This window comes from Apostichopus japonicus, chromosome 3 (assembly GCF_037975245.1).
Source record: "Apostichopus japonicus isolate 1M-3 chromosome 3, ASM3797524v1, whole genome shotgun sequence".
In the NCBI taxonomy this organism is placed as follows: Eukaryota; Metazoa; Echinodermata; class Holothuroidea; order Aspidochirotida; family Stichopodidae; genus Apostichopus; species Apostichopus japonicus.
The window spans coordinates 29,843,613-29,862,000 of record NC_092563.1 but is presented as its reverse complement, the minus strand read 5'-3'; the positions used below and the strand labels follow the sequence as shown (position 1 = coordinate 29,862,000).

At 36.8% G+C, this 18,388-nt stretch overlaps 1 protein-coding gene across 3 annotated transcripts in view; it reads left to right on the top strand.

The window, feature by feature from the left end:
- The first annotated feature begins 2,069 nt into the window (after positions 1-2,069).
- LOC139965786 (engulfment and cell motility protein 1-like) overlaps positions 2,070-18,388 on the top strand; it is a 35,133-nt gene continuing 18,814 nt past the window's right edge. Inside the window, exons 1-9 of one of the 3 annotated variants that reach the window (XM_071968481.1) lie at positions 2,070-2,352; positions 4,075-4,246; positions 5,377-5,544; positions 10,915-11,084; positions 12,165-12,264; positions 12,983-13,062; positions 15,639-15,704; positions 17,649-17,727; positions 18,297-18,347. In XM_071968481.1, the coding sequence (XP_071824582.1) occupies positions 4,127-4,246; positions 5,377-5,544; positions 10,915-11,084; positions 12,165-12,264; positions 12,983-13,062; positions 15,639-15,704; positions 17,649-17,727; positions 18,297-18,347 (834 nt within the window). In that variant the 5' untranslated portion in view covers positions 2,070-2,352; positions 4,075-4,126. The remainder of the gene's footprint in view (positions 2,353-4,074; positions 4,247-5,376; positions 5,545-10,914; positions 11,085-12,164; positions 12,265-12,982; positions 13,063-15,638; positions 15,705-17,648; positions 17,728-18,296; positions 18,348-18,388) is intronic. The other 2 variants (XM_071968480.1, XM_071968482.1) reach the window with 2 other exon arrangements.

Here is an 18,388-nt window from a genome sequence, read left to right as displayed (position 1 = left end):
TCACAATTAATGACAAGTTGTTTCCTCACTAACAAGGTCACAGAGGCCCCGGCGTGAACCGCTAGTGATTAAACTTCACTACTAACCTGCATGAATTTCAATGTTCAACACTCTTATTTACAAACATTACCAAGGCAAAAGGGTTAATTTCCATATTTTGTATAACAGTTTTAACCCCCTCAATTAAAAAAATTAAATATCGGACAGACTAAACCAGAAAATTTATAAAGTTACTTCAAGTTGCAAAATATAGCACCAGATTGCATCTATGGACCCTAATTAATAAAAGAAAAATTCGCCCCTCCCCTTACACCCCTCCCCCAGGACGGCATTCACAAATAAACATTGTGCCTCCTAATTAAGTGCTGTGCCCTTTCTGTGCCCCTGAAGATTAAAATGTCTGGCGTCGTCACTGATTAGCAGCCTAGTAAATTAAATTGAACAGATTCAATTGCCTGATACAGAAAATCGCAGCTATTGGCAACAACGAAGCTGATCGCATTCGACCAGAACAAGGTACAATATATATATATATATATATATATATATATATATATATATATATATATATATATATATATACATATATATATAATTACACTCCTGTACCTACGTTTCATTGCCGATATCTTTGTTATTTGGTCACATGGGGAACAGTCTGTCGATGCGTTTGTATAGGTAACCTCACAATCTATTCCACCCCTCCATTAAATTCACCATGGAGAAATCCAAATCTCATGTTGCCTCAAGTTCTGGACACTCTGGTCACTCTATCTTATAACGGTCGGATTAACACGTCTGTATATTCTAAACCCACTGACCGTTACACATATGTCGACTTTCATAGTTTTCACCCAATTCATATTAAAGAGGCCATTGTCTTTAGCCAAATGCGAGTCGCTACAAACGCATCTGTTCTGGTCCCCTACAGTTTCGTAGTCAATCAACCACCCTAATTGTTCACTTTCTTGATTGCAAATATCCCTATAAATTATTGAAGAGAACCCTTAACAAGGTCTGTAGAATTCCCAGGGAGAAATTTCTTCAAAATCAACACAGGGAGGTGAAAGAGAATCGTATTCCCTTTGTCCTTACGCACAGCGATCAAGTCGATCCCATTCATTAGGCTGGTCAAAAATGAATGGAACACGTTGAACTTGCCAGTGCACGTGGGAGACGATACGGTGACATTTTCATTAACCCCCCTGTAGTTGCTAGAAGACAACCTCCCAGGCTACGCAACATCCTTGATAGGAGTCGTTTACCATCCACCGATACTTCCCAACCCAAGGGGAATATTAAATGTGGTAAAGCCCGGTGTAAGGCCTGTCATCATACGATCACGGACCCTGACATTCATCTCTCTCCTTCAGGGGTGTGTTTACACCCAGGCCCATGCAACTGTGACATTCCCTTTGTGATATACCTTATCACTTGTGTTCTCTGTCCTGATATACAATACATTGGCCAAACCTCCAATCCGTTTCGTATACGGTTTAATAATCAAAATAGCACAATCAGACTCAACAAAACCAGTTTTCCAATGGCTGAACATTTTAATTTCCACAAAACAATATCGACTGTCTAAAGTTTGCCATAATCCTGGTTAGTCTGTCTGACCATAAAAAGAGAAGCTTGAAGGAAGTCGAATTGATTCCATTGCTCTGGGCCGTGGTTCTTACCGGGGGAAAAATTTCCCCCTTGTGGGAACTTTTATTATTTTAGGGAGAACTTTTGTCTATCCTTAGCAATATGTAAGTTGCATTGTCCCCAGGCATTCTTCTTTCTGTGAATGTGAACTATGGAGAAAACCAATTTTGCTAACCCTTTTAGTGATATATTTTAGAAGTTGAAATACCTAGGGTGGCTGATTGGAAAGTGAGAACTGGGACGAAAAAGTTAAAGAATCGCTACTCTAGGCGCGACGCGATAGGCATAAACAACAAATTTATGTGTACATCATTCCTACACAGTAACATTGTCCGAGAGAGTGAGGAGGCGTCCGAAGTAAGTTCTTAGAACCTGTTCTGTAATCTGCTTAACACATGGACGGAGTTTGTATTTGGTGGCATGCCACCGAATTTACAGGAAGCAGGAAGTGAAACTCTGCTTAGGTGATACTTTGCACATTATGGTACGGTAGGGTTAATATTGAACATTTGAGTGTTTGAATAGTAACACCAGGTCTTCGTCTCTTGTACAGCATTGTTTGTATAAAGCAAGTAGTAAAAACCATAAAACAGCGAGAAAGGAATTATGTATTGAAGCAAGCGGTTCTGCTACGCCATCTTAGAAACAAGACTGGTGGTAAGTCGAAGGAAAAGTTCATGTTCCGACTTACACAAGTTACAGGTAGTTTGACATATACTAGTATTTGATCTAGGGCCTAACGTTAGGCCTCGGACAACAGTAGGTAACTAAAACCTTGACTAACCTTGTAGAGCCCTCACTCAAGAAACACATCTTTACACCATGGAAGTGCCAGCTGTACTGATCTATTACTGTCATCTGTCAGAGAGACAGATGACATTCCAGCAGGCATATATTACATAGAGTACAATATATAGTACTTAGTATTACTTAGGACTAGTTATAGGCCTACTTAGTCTTACTCTTAGGATTATTTACATAGGCTTACAATAATAACTTACACATGTATGGAACCTACTGAATCCTACAACATAAAGGAATTGAAGACTCGCCCAAAACTGTGTGAAAAAGTTAACTTTCCGTTGCTTGCAAGTGAAGTTTTCTACTTGTCGCTACAAAATGCAGAGGTAATGAAACGTGATACCTTGTTATCTTTTATCTAGACCTGAGATGCCCATCGCTGCTATGTACACTGTGTTGTGGGTATTGACCGTAGCTATATGTATTGACTGTACACTGGTGTCTAACTTCCGACGGTAGCAAGCTGTATGTGTATTTTCTTGGGTCGATGGTGGTGTCTAACACTTCTGTTACACCTCATTCAAAACTAGGTCAGAATACCAGCATGAAACGTTTCTCTGTGCGCGAGTCTTCATACCCTTTAAGCAATTGTTCCAAATTTGTGAGCTGCAATATTCATACTGTTGATGCATGAGAAGCGCTGTTGATACAGCAACATCGCATTTAGGAATCATAAATGATTTCGAGTTGGTTAGCATTCAAGATCTCTAGAGTAAGGCAAATATGTCACGAAAACAGAACTAGTTTTGTTCGATACAGGTGGCAAATGCCTGCAGTGGAATTACGACCTTCCTTACCGGTTTCGAACCTCTGGACATACAATCAGCGTCCATAGCCTAGTGGTTAGGGTGTCCGCATATAAAGCGGGAGGCACGCGTTCGAATCCTGGTGGAGGCTGGAAGTTTTTCACTGTTCTGGATTTTCCTACTCATTACATTTTCAATTATATTCATTTGCCTGTCGTTTACCTCCATTTCATTAACAAAAGTCTGTTCAAAGTATCTCTTTTGAGATCCGACTTTAGGAATCACAAATGACTTCGAGTTGGTTAGCATCATGTTTGATCTCTAGAGTGAGGCAAAATATGTCACCAAAAAAAAAACTAGTATTGTTCGATACAGGTGTCAAACGCCTACCGTGAAATTACGACCTTCCTTACCGGTTTCGAACCTCTGGACATACAATCACCAATCATAGCTTAGTTGGTTAGGGTGTTCGCGTACAAAGCGGGAGGCCGGGTTCGAATCCCGGTGGAGGCTGGAAGTTTTTTCACTGTTCTGGATTTTCCTACTCATTACATTTTCAATTATATTCATTTGCCTGTCGTTTACCTCCATTTCATTAACAAAAGTCTGTTCAGAGTATCTCTTTCGATATCCGACTTTAAGAATCACAAATGACTACGAGTTGGTTAGAATTATGTTTGATCTCTAGAGTAAGGCAAATATGTCACCAAAACAGAACTAGTATTGTTCGATACAAGTCTGGTTTCTTCAGTGTTGTTGTTCAGTTATAAACTGCATGCTATGTTTAAAGGTCACAATCAAGACCTACAGTTCAACTTCATGTTACTTTCTTTAGCTCATTAACTCCATCACTTGTATCATTTCTCTTCCTCGGCAGAACTTTTGAATAATTCATTTCCCCCTTCCCCTGCCTTAGAGGCTCTTCTACAATGATGGGAAACCCCCTGAAGATCCTTGACAACCAGCAGAAGGATAAGCACATCTTTAAGCTTGCCATTGAACCCCCTCAACACATAGCACCGACACCAAAACTTCATGAGTGGGATGTGGTTAGTATGATTCTAGGATATATTGGGTCTGTGACAAAAGACAGTGAGCTTATAATCATTTGGAATTTGTAATGACATTAAATAGAATGCCTTAGAAGAGGTGTTCGAAACAGGATATCAGGTTGTCTTTTAAACCTGATTGGAGAGTTAGTTTTAGAGTTAGTAGAGTTAGTTGTGGATAGTTATTTATCATTGTCAAAAGAAAATTTGATGATTGAACTGAAGGAAGTGCAGAGTGTACTATATATATCTTTTTGTTGTTGTGTGTAATCAGTAATGTATATCATATTTGGAAAAAAAAATTACTCGCTTTGAATGAGTCATGTTAATGGGGTAAGATTTATGGAACGGGGGGGGTGGGTGTATCAGAGGGGCTCTATTTCAGTGTACTAAAGTACCTACCAAAGTAAACTATATTTAGTTCAGAATCAGTTCAAGTTTGAGTCTTAGATATAAAGTTTGCAGACATCACAACTGACTATATTTCTGCATGACAGTGCTTGGTAGTGATGCATATGACACAGTGTGGTTAACTTCATGAGTATATAAAGAAGAGATACCAAACATCAAGTGTTAGGTCAAGTGTTAGGTTGGTCAGTGCATCAATTTAGTGCACTGTTCTCCATCCATAGACATGACCTCTCCCTAAATGCATGTTTCGTCCAGTATTTCTGATGAAAGGATTTGCAGAAAACCAAACAATCGGCTTTCAATATTTATAGAATCTTACAGCTACACATTTTAAGACTACATTAGTACGGCGTTCATTGTACTATCTTCTGTATATATGCATGTACATATATACAAATAAGTAGTTATCACCTCGAAAGCAACTACAACTACATTTAAGTCAGTAACACTATCACCTCCTCCAGCCATATATTAATTGTATTGAAATTGTGCTCATGACCTGTATTCAACATTGTGAAAAATATAGCCTTTTGTTTTCTCTCACAAGCTTTGAAGATGGTTCATGACTATTTGCACATGTCATATCATCTCAAGTTGTGTACTACATCCTCCATTTTGTTGTCATGTGACCAGTGGCCATTGTATTATTAAGACTCTGAGGCTGCATTTTGTTTATAATGGTAATTAAAAGCTCTCTTTGTGTTTTGTTTTTCCCTCAGCGACAACCATTGGAAGACATAATTAATGAACTCGCCGTGCACTACAACATTCCACGCCCCCAGGAGTATGGCATTAAGTTTGGCGACAATGTAAATAATTTTTACATCACAGAGAAAACCAAACGAGATGTGAAAGATGGAATAATTTTGAAACTCACAACAGCGCCTGTAAGTATAAATATCTTCTGAACTTCTTCCGGTTATTACAATTCTCTCTCTATTTGATGAACTGCTAACTAGAATAAATGGATTATGGCAGATGTTAGCTGCATTGATATCTTTTGCAACCGGAGTCGGCCTGTGGGCTGCCTCTTGGGAAGTACTTAGTAAACAAGAGAATATAAGAACCCATTCTGGAGTACATCTTTTCATTAAAGATTCCCATTAGAATGAAAATCAGATGATGAAACAACTGACCCAGCTGGGTGAAACCATGATGCCTTACAATATATCTCTAAATAGGCAGAAGTCTGTAGATGTTGTGTTCCTGGATTTTCATAAGGCCTTTGATAAAGTTCCCCACCAGCGTCTTTTACTTATGCTGAAGAATATGGGTGTCAATGGGAATTTACTGTCTTGGATCGAGAACTGGCTTGGTAATAGGAACAGAGGGTGCTAATTAAAGGCTGTGCTTCTTCTTGGCAGGACGTTACTAGTGGGGTTCCACAAGAGTCTGTTTTTGGTCCCTTGTTGTTTGTTGCCTATATAAATGACATTGACGAAGATATTTTTGTGTACAGCTTAGAAGTTTGCTGATGACACCAATCTGTATTCTGATGTCCCTTCCAAAAGAGGTTCTGAGAAATTTCAAACGGATTTAGATAAAGTTTTTTTCCAGGTCTGAGGGATGGCAACTGCTTTTTTAATATTGATAAATTCAAGGTGATGCATAATGGTTGTAGTAACCAAAAGTATACCTACAATCTTAATGGTGAGGAGTTACAGGAGGTCTTTGTTGAAAGAGACCTATAGGTATCTACATTGACTCATCTCTGCAACCTTCTAAACATTGTCTCAAAGCTGCTAAAAGAGGTAATAGGGTTTAGGTATGATCAAGAGGAACTTCAGTTTTCTGAAAGAGGACATAGTTGTTAGGCTTTATAAGCAGTTGGTTAGGCCTCATCTGGAGTATGCTGTGCAGGCTTGGAACCCATATTTTGCTAAGGATAAGGAAGTACTGGAAAAGGTCCAGTGGAGGGCTACTAGGATGATTAGTTCCTTAAAGGATGTTCCTTATTATAGGTGGTTACAACTGTTGAATCTCACCACAATGAAGCTTACTAGGTTACGTGGTGACTTGATTCAGGTTTTCAAGATTTTGTGTGGTTTTGACAATTTATTCTCCACTGACTTTTTCATGTTTGCTAATAGTAGTTGTACCAGAGGTCATAGTTTCAAACTTCAAAAGTCACAATGTAGGATTAATAGTCGGAATAACTTTTTTCTAATAGGGTTGTGAATGAGTGGAACAGTTTGCCTGAGAAAGTTGTACTTGCAAGTAGTGTCAATGGGTTTAAGAATGCTTTGGACAAGCACTTTAAGCATTGTAATTGGGTCTGAGTGTTTGTGTCTTCAGTTTTTTTTCTCGTCTCCTATAGGGTCCTTGATGGGGACTTGAATGTCCCTCCTGATCCTTTTTTTCTAGTAAACTAAACTAACTGATGAGTATGTGTAACTAACCAATGCGCCTCAAGAATCATACACAGATTTGTCAGTACCACATGTAAACAACATTAAAAACAATACACAAGACTCAGATTACTGAGTGTGGTGGCAATTACTAAGAACAAACGAAAAGTGTTGCTATAAATTCAGGATATTGGTTTTGTATCCATTGCACTGATTTCAAGCATTCAAGTAACCAAGTTTCATCTTTTCAGAGAAACAAAACTTTGACAATTCTGTGTTCCAGGTTGTAAGAAACAGCCTACTGTATGATACGACATGAGGCTGTGTGATAGCTATTAAGTGTTGGGTAAACAAGAATAGCATTGACCTCAAATTGACCCTTTTGAAGTAGTTCCTCTACAGTAAATTTAATATTGAGTAGCAGACTACATTTGTAAGGTTGACTTTCCCTGCCATTGAAGAAAACAATCAAACTTGAGTATGCTTGTCTCACAGCAAATATTTACACTGGAGGTAAATCCAATATTTTTTCAAATCAAGTGTAAACATTTACCTCAGTCCAGCAACACTTTCATAGCTGCAAATGTACCACCAGCCATAAACCTGATTTCCATTAAAGACACAGGGCACAAGTCAGTATGGCTATTAATTGGTTTTGCTTAATAATTAATGGCTAATTGCACCCATTTGAATCAGCAAGATTGTCGGTTATGTTTGACCAGCACATTTAAAGTGACTTACAATAAGTGACTTAAGTCTCTTGGGCAGTTGATTATGTACTCAATGTTTCTTAGTATAAATTTAAAAATTAAATACAACCAAATACTTTCGTTAGTGTGTACATAGATACAGTCATGGTTACTTTAATGATTACGTGACTTAGACTTGAGGGGTCAAAAGGTCACAGTCTGACCAGCTTTGGATAAATACTTAGCTACAAGGGGGACACACAGTTAAAGATATTGATATGTCATACAGTAGTTGCTTAAAAAGTGCCCTTGTGTTTATGCTTGAAAAATATTTGTGTACCACAAGGATGAATGGTACTTATACTGTACATGTATGTGCATGATCGTCATGACGACTGCCAGTGCCACATGTCATGTGTACAGAAGGCTGTTAGTTGTGATACAGCATCATGTGTAACACCACAAGTAGAATCCTGAATCCACCTTGTTTATTAGTAAGAGTGCAGAGCTGTAGGTGTATATGTAAGTGTACTAAGTATGTGTACTCAAGCTTGCCAGTGCTTACCTACACTAGAGTTCCAATTAAATGCCTCAAGTATGAATTCAGATACTGGGAACTGTGTTAGAATACAATTACAAACTGTGTGCAGACTTGAATGTTTTGATCATGTAGAGTACTTAAATATATACAGACTGCCATAGATTATCTGGTGTCACTATAGTTGTTAACAGTCTGCCATCATAACGCTAACATTAAAGTTGTATTTTTGTGTCACTTGTGGTGTTAGTATAGCTTGTACATAACCTATCGTATTTGGTAACTCTTCATTCTTAACAGTTTTATGAGAACTAATCCATTTACTTTGAAAGCGTTTTACAGTTGAAGGTTTACACTTTGCATCGATATTTGTCTGAAAAGCACCTTACCATACCAGTCAGCTTATAAGTCTGGTCACAGTACGGAAACTGCCCTCAATGCAGTTCATAATTTTATTACATCCAAGCTTGATGAAGACTGCTTTGTCCTTTTAGTTCTTTTAGACTTATCATCAGCTTTTGATACAGGTAATCATTCCATTTTGTTGGAAAGACTGCAGTCAAAGTATCGATTAGGTGGTTCTGTTCTATCCTGGTTCAATTCTTATATTACTGAGCGTTATCAACAGGTGAAAATTGAAGATGTTCTCTTGTCTCCTCGTCCATTAGTTACTGGTGTTCCACAGGGCTCTGTACTTGGACCTGTTCTTTTTTCTTTATATCTTGTGGAGTTGAGTGATATTATTCGGCACCATGGTGTTCATTTCCATCATTATGCGGATGATACTCAATTACTTCTTGCTTTCGATAAGGATGATGTGCCAAATGCTTTTCATAAAATGGAAACCTGTATAAGTGCTGTAAACACTTGGCTTACAACTAATCAGTTGAAACTAAACTGTGATAAAACAGAGTTTATTGTTTTTCGATCACGTTTCTCTGAAGTTACACCTAATTTTCCACCACTTACTGTTGGTAAAGACTCTATTAATATCTCCTCAACTGTAAGAAACCTTGGTGCATATTTTGACCAGACCATGTCACTTGAAAATCACGTTACTAATCTCTGTCGTTCTGCAAATTGGCAACTTAGGAAAATCAGTTTGATGAGGAATTACCTCGATAATAAGACTTGTGAGATACTGGTCCATGCGTTTGTGACATCAAAGCTTGATTTTCTTAATTCACTTTTATTTGGCCTTCCTGATTCGACCATTAAGAAACTCCAAAAGATCCAAAACACCGCTGCCCGTATTGTGAAAAGGAAAGGAAGAAAGTGTCGCACCACCCCACTTCTGAAGGAACTTCATTGGCTACCTATCAGCTACAGAATCCAGTATAAAATACTTCTTCTCACCTTCTGTGCTCATCATCTTGAACGACCTGTGTACCTGTCACAACTTCTCTTGCCATATACTCCAACTCGCACACTTCGTTCCTCCAACAAACTGTTTTTAACTGTTCCAAAACCACGATTGAAGAACTATGGTTACAGAAGCTTCCAATACTCTGGGTCTTATCTCTGGAACAAGTTACCAGATCACATTCGAACATGCTATAAACTTTCTACTTTCAAAAGTCTACTTAAGACCCATTTTTTCACTTGTTCTTTTGTAAATTAATTTACTTTCTCTGTAAAGCGCTTTGCGCAGTAACTTTTGTTTACTGATTTGGCGCTATATAAGTCTCATTTATTATTATTATTATTATTACAATTTTCAAAGGTACTATGCTTTGTTGTGAAGCCAGTAACCCAATGTAACAGTACACTCTTTTTTTGGGCTTGAATTCAAGCATGTTAATTGTGTTGAAGAATGATACCGTAACCAACCACTTTAAAATCAGATTTGGATCATATGAAAGCCAACAGTTTCACTTGACCTTTCGTAAGAGTTAGTTGAATGGGTTCACAATAATAGGTAATGCATCAGCCAACCTGTCCAATGATATCACATCAGGGTTATTTCCTGCTTTTTCAGTGATATCAATTATGTACGTATGTAGCCTACATAGTTGCTGTGAATCCAGGATGGTTTTTAGCAATGGTTCACTTGAGTTTGGAACAGACACATGTTACTCATTGTCAAATAAATTTCTCGAATTCCTACATATATCTAGAGTCATGATAATGTATAATTTTACATATTTTGATGAAGGTTTGATGCATCTCTGGACAATTTTTGTGGAAGTATCTTTGCTAATAATGATAACATTTTGGTATATTTTATATGGTAAAGTCTACTTAAAGAGAGTGGAATATGCCTGGAATTCACATTAAATGTGTTATGACTAGTACTGTCCTTTATTTTAAAGGATATACAGTACACTATGTACAATTATATATACACCCATACTTACATACATACATACACACATACATACATACACACACACACACACACATACATACACACATACATACTATATATTCTACTAAACTGATGTTCTTTGTGTAACTTTCATCGTAACAAGGCAAACAAATATGTAGAAAAATTATTTTAAAAACAAAGGATATTAACAGTGCATACCTGATTTAAAACATGAAATAAAACTTGGCCCTATTTTCAGTTTCTGTAATACAATAACCAGTTATTGTCTGTTCTTATGTTAAATCGGAGACAAACTGTTGGGTTTACTAGTCCACCCACTGAATTAAATAACTCACTGTTCTTCCTCTTTACAGTGGAAAGAAGCCAAGGAAGTGTACAGCGCCCTCAAGTCTGCAAGTGCAGGACATCGGAACGAGGCATTGGCCAAGCTCTCTGTTTCTGCCAAAGATGCAACTTTTGGGGCCGAGTTTGTCAAGTTAGAAGGAGTGGAGTATTTGATGTCAAGAGTAGAGGAAGGAAAAGAGTAAGAACAAATGATAAACTCATACTTTCTGGCTTCATTTTTGTGCTTTTTAAAAAAAAAATTATAGTTAGACTTGTTCTTGACTGTAAATAAAGGGGCAGGCTGAGTTTGTTCAACAGTTTCACCAAACCTAACCATTTTTCTCAAAACAAGATTGCAATTAATCAAACAAAGACATCCTGCTTATTTTTTGGGGGGTCTCCCAGTGAAATTAAATAATTAGTTAATGAATGAATGAATATGACTTGATCCTAAAAATTTGTTTTTGCTCAGTGTTTATATTAATCTTAATCTCATGCAAATAAAAATTGGAAACCTACAAAATGCTTTATACTTTTTTCCTTCATTATTTGAGTTGACAAGTGGCATTTTAATTTATGGTACATAAATTAAATTTATTTTGGATGGAATAATTAAAAATTTCACCCACTATTGACTTAAAATGCTGCTTCATTGAAAAAGAACATAAAACTAAAACAGAAATCGGAAGCAATGGTCCTTGACTTACTCAGTTAAAAAAAAGGAAAAACAACAAATGAAAATAGTGAAATCGTTCAACTTGTGTCTGGTAGAGCTAAATTTGTTAATATTATTTGAAATAAGTAAGGGACAAATTTAAGCATATTAATTTTTGTAAAGAAAATTCCAGTATTTATGACATGGTTCATGATATCACATGATCATTTTGCTATGAAAAATGCAGTAGAAAGTCAAGATGCATCAGTTTTTAATAATTATAAATGTCCAGTTATTAAATTTTGGTTTTGGGTTAACAGTTTGTACTTTCAGACCATTGTAGTACATATATGTCAAACTCCAATGGAAGTTCATTTTGCCATTTAATAATCAGAACAAGAAATATGCCACAGCTTTGCTTTTAAAATACTTTCAATTGTTTTCTGCCTTTGAAAATATTGCTGAGTTTTATAATTCTTTTGTTCTCACTCAAAATTTTGCTTATTTCAAGAACTGAATTTTTTTTTGTAGAATAGCTGTGTAATAAAAGTATCTACACAAAACATATTCTTCTTTTGTGGGATACAATGTAAATGATAATGTACATATTAATTGTTCCTTCAGAAAAGGTCAGGAACTATGTTGCCTTCTAACAGGGGTTCAAGCCCTGATGAAGAACAAACAAATACCAAGCACCACCCTGACACCTGCTGTCTTGAAAAAGGTAAAAGTAAAACAAAAATGAAACTTCATTGTACATATATTACTCCATTTGGTGGTAAGACATGCTCTATATAGAGCTCAGCTTCTCTCTAACTCATGTTCAACCCATCAACACATCTCAAGCAAAGCATTGACCAAGTGAATCACAGTTTAGGTGTTTAATAACATTAGTTTTTTATACTACTTCAATGTAAGCCCCAAACTTATGTTAACATATTGTCTGTCAAGGTAAAAAAAGGACTATCTTGTTTTCAGTCGAAAATTTTGCATTATGGTCTTTGGAGTAATTGTACATACAATTATCACTCAGTTGTATAGCCAGAATAGTTAAGCCTATCATATTTAATCATACAATATACACAGCCTAGCTATCTGTGTATAATTATCAGTTCATATAGACATGTGAATATGAATACCAGTCATGATGTTTGACAAGAAGCAGATGGCATTAGGATCTGAAAATCAGTCATTCATTATCTAGTATTGCTCCAGCAATTTGCTACATTTCAGGTTCTCAAACCAGTGAAAGTATCATTTATGAATTCTATTGGGGTTTGGCAAATATTTCTAGGGTTCCTGATTGCAGGTTATTTCTGGTGCTGTACTGTTCAATTACAGGAAAGTATAAATATTCTGGTTAGCTTTAACAAATTCCGTATATGATGTCAAGCTGTTATGCTAAATTGTGCTCTCTCTTTCACTGGTTTTTTCTTCATTAGATTGCTTTCTTCGTAGGCCCAGCAAATGCCAAAGTTACTCAGGTAGCACTTGCCATTCTGGAATCTGTTGTCATGAACTGGTGAGTAAAAAAGTATTAATGCTGATATCAATAACTATACTGGTATGTGTTGTGATGAACTCATGAATAATCATGATGCTGATTCTTCAATCACCCACCACCACCACCACCACCACCACCACCTCACCCCCTCACCCCCCCATGCACCTCGCAACTGTCATCTCCCTCCAAATTGTCAAATGTTGAAAGAAACTGATTAAACATGTTCACTTTGGAGGACATAGCCAGAGCAAGTTTGATTTTCAGTTTATGGCAAGATGCTCACAAATGCACAGTAGTAACAATCAATCGATCAATCAGTAGTAAAGTACAGTAGTATATAAAGTTAGCTCAAGTTAGTGATGAACAAGGCTAGTAGCATAATAACCATTAACTGTATACTATATAGATAAACTAAAAGTAGCAAACAGGCTTGTCATTAAAGAATTTTTGTTAAACAGGCTGGGGCAGTTTGGTTTTATGCCCATGAATTAATTTGTGTCTCTAGTTTGGCTATTCCTTCACAACCTATATATATTCATGTATCTTATACAGGCATGCATTGAAATGCCAAAAGGGAAGGCTATCACACATGAATACATTGATGCCATCCAAGCTGTTTACTGTACTTCCTTGTTCACACCTGTTAGGTGTTAGGTTAAGTGGTTAGGCTGAGCCCGTACTAAATTTATGCCATCCAAGCTGTTTACTGTACTTCCTTGCTCACACCTGTTAGGTGTTAGGTTAAGTGGTTAGGCTGAGCCCGTACTAACTTAAATTGCTGATTAAGTTATTGTGTAGGTTAATTTTGTCATTTTTCCAAAACTGAGTAAGGTTTTTGTTCCTTGATCAAACAATAAAGATTCCTTTCAGTTGCTTTCTTATATTTCATTGTCCCTATTATTTTCAAGTTTACATAATTTTCAATAGTTTCTGGCTTAAGTATATTTCATAAAACAAACAATATAGCATAAATATTATTGCTGTCTATATAGTTTACATGTCACTGTTCTTCTTCTACTTGCTTCAACCAGTCAAGAAACTGACTCAATAAAAGTTGTCTTGAAACTCTTTCTCTGTTGCTTTCTTTATCTCAAATAGTTAAATCTGCTACTTATTATAATCAGCTGCAGGTATTAAATAATGATCCCCAAAACAGTGACAAAAACAAGTGGGAATTACTAGATGATTTAGACCTGCTTCCTTGTACATTGTTGTACATCTGTTGTATTTTCTTTTCCCATGTAACACTTCCTGGTTTTTAAATAAAGTGTTGTTCCAGTCAAAGACACTTTGTCTTGTATAGTCACTGTTTTTCCCTTCTGGTTTCCCTGTGGTGTAACTCCCTTATACTTCAAAACACACTGTTTTGTGTGTGTAGGACTGATATAAGCTGTTAATTAGTTCGGCTGCATGTATATGCCATTATCCACTGATTTTTGTACATTGCTTGACCATAATATATTTATACTTACCACTTCTTGCAGTATGGGTCTTTGAAATAAATGGGAAAACTCAGTACAGTTTACAACCACGGTGATGAGTGCCTTTGATTTGTTATCTTTGATAAAAACAGATAATTGTTCAGCAAGAATCACCACATTTAGATTGTTGTCAGATCATAGGGCTATACAGTATTCATGGCACAGGGATGTTAGGTGGCATCCTTCAGTGCATAACATTTATAACTCCTGTTTAAACTCCATTTTGTTAAACTCTGTCAACATGATTACTGGTTCCTGGTACCTTCCTTTATATGTTACTGCATTAGTCTATAGATAATCCTCTTCATTTTGGCGTGCACAAGTTTATCAATATTAACATGTTTGGCTTACAACACTATGGAAACGTCTTTGTATCTTAACCGCTAAACGTTTTCATTTTCTAGTGCCTCTTCCCTTCATGCATGGGAGGTGTTCTAGTCATGAAGCTGCTTATAACACTAGCTTACACCAATATGCATGCTATATATGTAGATTAATCAATATATGTTTATATTGTATGTTGTTGTGGAAAAATATATAAATAAATGAAAATGAAGTGAAATATGTCAGCTTCAGTAAGTTTGAGCAACACGTATACTTTTCATAAAGTTTAATGACTATTAATACAGCAGTAACAGTTGTTGTTCCACAGTCATTACGTATAAGCAGGGTGTTGTTATGGAACTCCCTGGTATAAGATATCAAACTTAACCAGTGCGTGGCTTCTTAACTAGTAGGATTTGTAACATGAGTGAAGATGATGAAATGGAAAGTTATGCAAACCATCAGGAAACATAGTTTTCATATAAAGTATGTCTTTTGTGTGAAGTACCTGTTGAGCTCTCAGAATTGCTAAATGAGGTTTATATGAAAACATGTGAAAGATTCACATAAATTAGGTGTTCAGTTGTAAATCAAAATACATAATGAGATGTTGCAATGTTGAATCCTCGCTATGCCTGCACTATACAAAATACTTTGAAAAAGTGAAACTACGGTCCACATTTAGCATAGATATATAGCATTGTAAATGTCTTTTGAATTAAAAACAAAATCATTATTGTCCATTCCACTCTGTTCTTTTAAAATATTTTTCTTTCTTTACTTTTGCAGTCCTGACCATTATGTTACTGTTACCAATGAAGTTACTCTGTCTTCCCTACGACCATATTTAGACAAGTAAGTCACCCAGTACTGTACCTTCCTTCATTGCCTCTCTTTAAAGCACTCGTACTGTCAGTATGAGCAGTACCAACATCATGTTTCTATCAGAGAACAGGTTAGGAACTGTTCATACTGTCAGTAGGAGTGCATAAAGCATGATATGGAAGGAGGTACAATGTTATTAGCATTAGGAAATTTAGTGTGCTTTTGGTTTTATAAGTATTCACATTATCATATGTATTATCATTGATGTTTTGATATTGGTTAGTCCAATGCTCTTTGCATGTGTAAGTCATTTTGATATATTATGGGGCAGAGAGAACAAGGTCACAGGCTAAGAATAACAACTCTTTCCTGGTATCTTGTCTTTATAAACTATTTTATAGGTTAGGCTAACTAATAGGATATTGTCTGCAGGAACTGTGTACTATCAGGTGTTGTCTTGTCTGTGAATAACCACAAAGTTATGTTTGTATAGTTCTGCATACGTGGTCAGAGTGAAAGTCCTGTTCAAGCCGTGCAAGGCACAGCTCCCGCAGGTTAATTGGAACTTCTTTTTTTGATTGGGAAAAACAGACAATCGAGCAACTTAGAAGACAAGAAGTACAAACATTTGGAAGCTTTAAAAGAGAGAAGGGAGCTACTTAGGAAAAAATAATGGGAGGTTGCCCCAGACCTGGCAAACCCACCCTGCCGTAATGCACTCTTATGCTAAGAAAAAATAAAAAAGTAAATAATATTTCTGCATAGTAAATGATTACTGTTTGATATAGCTATGGGAAGCCAAAGATAGTGGTTGCATTGTAGAGACAGTTGCTTGAAATAGGAGAGTGTTAATAGATTAAATATATTGTGATAGTGTTTATGACAGGTTTGGACAGGGAGGGTGGATGGGGGGGGGGTTGGGGAGGTGAGGGAAATGATACGGGTGGAACTATGTAAATAAGTTCCTTACATTTGTTTTTATTATTCATAACATAGTAAAGAGAGCTGAAAAAGTCCACCTTTCAGATGTTTTATGATCTCTTTTATTTTCAGTTTTGCTTTCATTTAGTAGGAACAATAACTGGCTGAAATTAACATGAACATAAAAGTTACTTATAACTCTGTATACATAACCTAGGATTTATGCACTCTATGCAAATACTACAGGGCTATGTAAGCACTCATAGGCCATAAACTTTGTTCCTTAGATGATTTTGTTATCTTAAGCAAAGCTTGTAGTGCAAAGTTGTTATTAGATCCAGGAAGGGTAGCAATTCCTTACCTGTTTATGGTTGGAAAAAAAATATATATAAAAAACCCGGTTTCCATTTTAATCGGTGCGGTTTTGACCTTCAATGTAAATATTATTGTTGTAGCATCAGGTATCTCTTCGACAAATGTGCCGGAATCAAATAATGTTAGTCACTCACTAAGGGAAGGACCGATGAGTGAATAGAAAGCTTGTAAAATGTCTTAGTTTGATCAATGATAAGTGAAGGAATGTCTCGCCAAGCCTGCTGTGAATTGATACTGCCCACTGGGTGTGTGTTCATTTCACTCTGCAGTAAGAGTCAGCATTGCGTTATGCAAAAACTGACTGATGCCAAGCTTTCTTCAAATATTTCATCTCTTCTTAAAAAAAGATGTTTTTTAGACAAACTTTTTCAATTGTGGGTTTATTGATCAAACTCATTACATTCCAAGCTTCACGGTTGGGTAATAATCATATTTTAAACAGAACTTGAAAGGAGTCATACTTTGATTTTCTCACACTTCATGTGGGCGGGACTGTGCCCCAATGTCATTCACGCCTTGAGCACCCTTCCAGGTGGATTTGTGCATGTGATAAATCACCATTATTATTATTATTACTGTTATTATTCACATTTTACACTTTCTGCTCATATGTGGTCATCTTACTGTTCGTACATTTGTTCTCATCTTATTGTTTTTGTCTTATTTTTTTATATCTAGCCCTGATGATGGCGTTCGCCAAGAATGTCTAGGTCTCATCAACGCTCTGTGTTTGAAAGCAACTGCAGAAAAGAAGAAGGTGAAGCAATAAATTGATGATATAAAGACAAGTGATACATTCATGTAAATAGACATAACTCATGCCCCAACTCTTCCTGTCGATGTGCCCCTCTACCCTGTGGTGGAGCTAGGGGTATTGGTCAGGAGGGGCGAGAATGGTCAGTAGGGGCGCTTTCGACACTATCTAAGCGGAGCGCCACCACAGGTTGGCGCGTAGCATACAGAAACTTTTTTGAGTAAAGATACTCCCTAGATCGCCGGAAATGACCCTTTCCGGGCCTGGCTAATTTGCAGAATAAATAGGTTTCATCGCCAAATTACACCAACAAAATGTGACAAATGTCAATATGTAGATGAGAGCGCAATAAAAAAGTCAATAATCGTGAATAAATAAAAAGTGGTAAAGAGCTGAAAAGGGCGCCAGCAGTCCGTTTGAGTCCGTCAGGGGGGGCATTCGCCCCCCCCTCCTGACTGTATGGACGCTCTGCCACTGCCTCTACCCTCATTGACAATTCTCTGATTATGCTGCTGTTGTTAATACATCAGTATTCATGTGTAATAAAAGTCTTACCTTTGTCCCATTCACAGAGATTTGAAGAAAGCATTGCTTCCAGGGAGCTCAGAGTCGTGATTCACGAGGTTTGATTTTTTTCTGTTTTTTGGTAATCAACACAAACTAG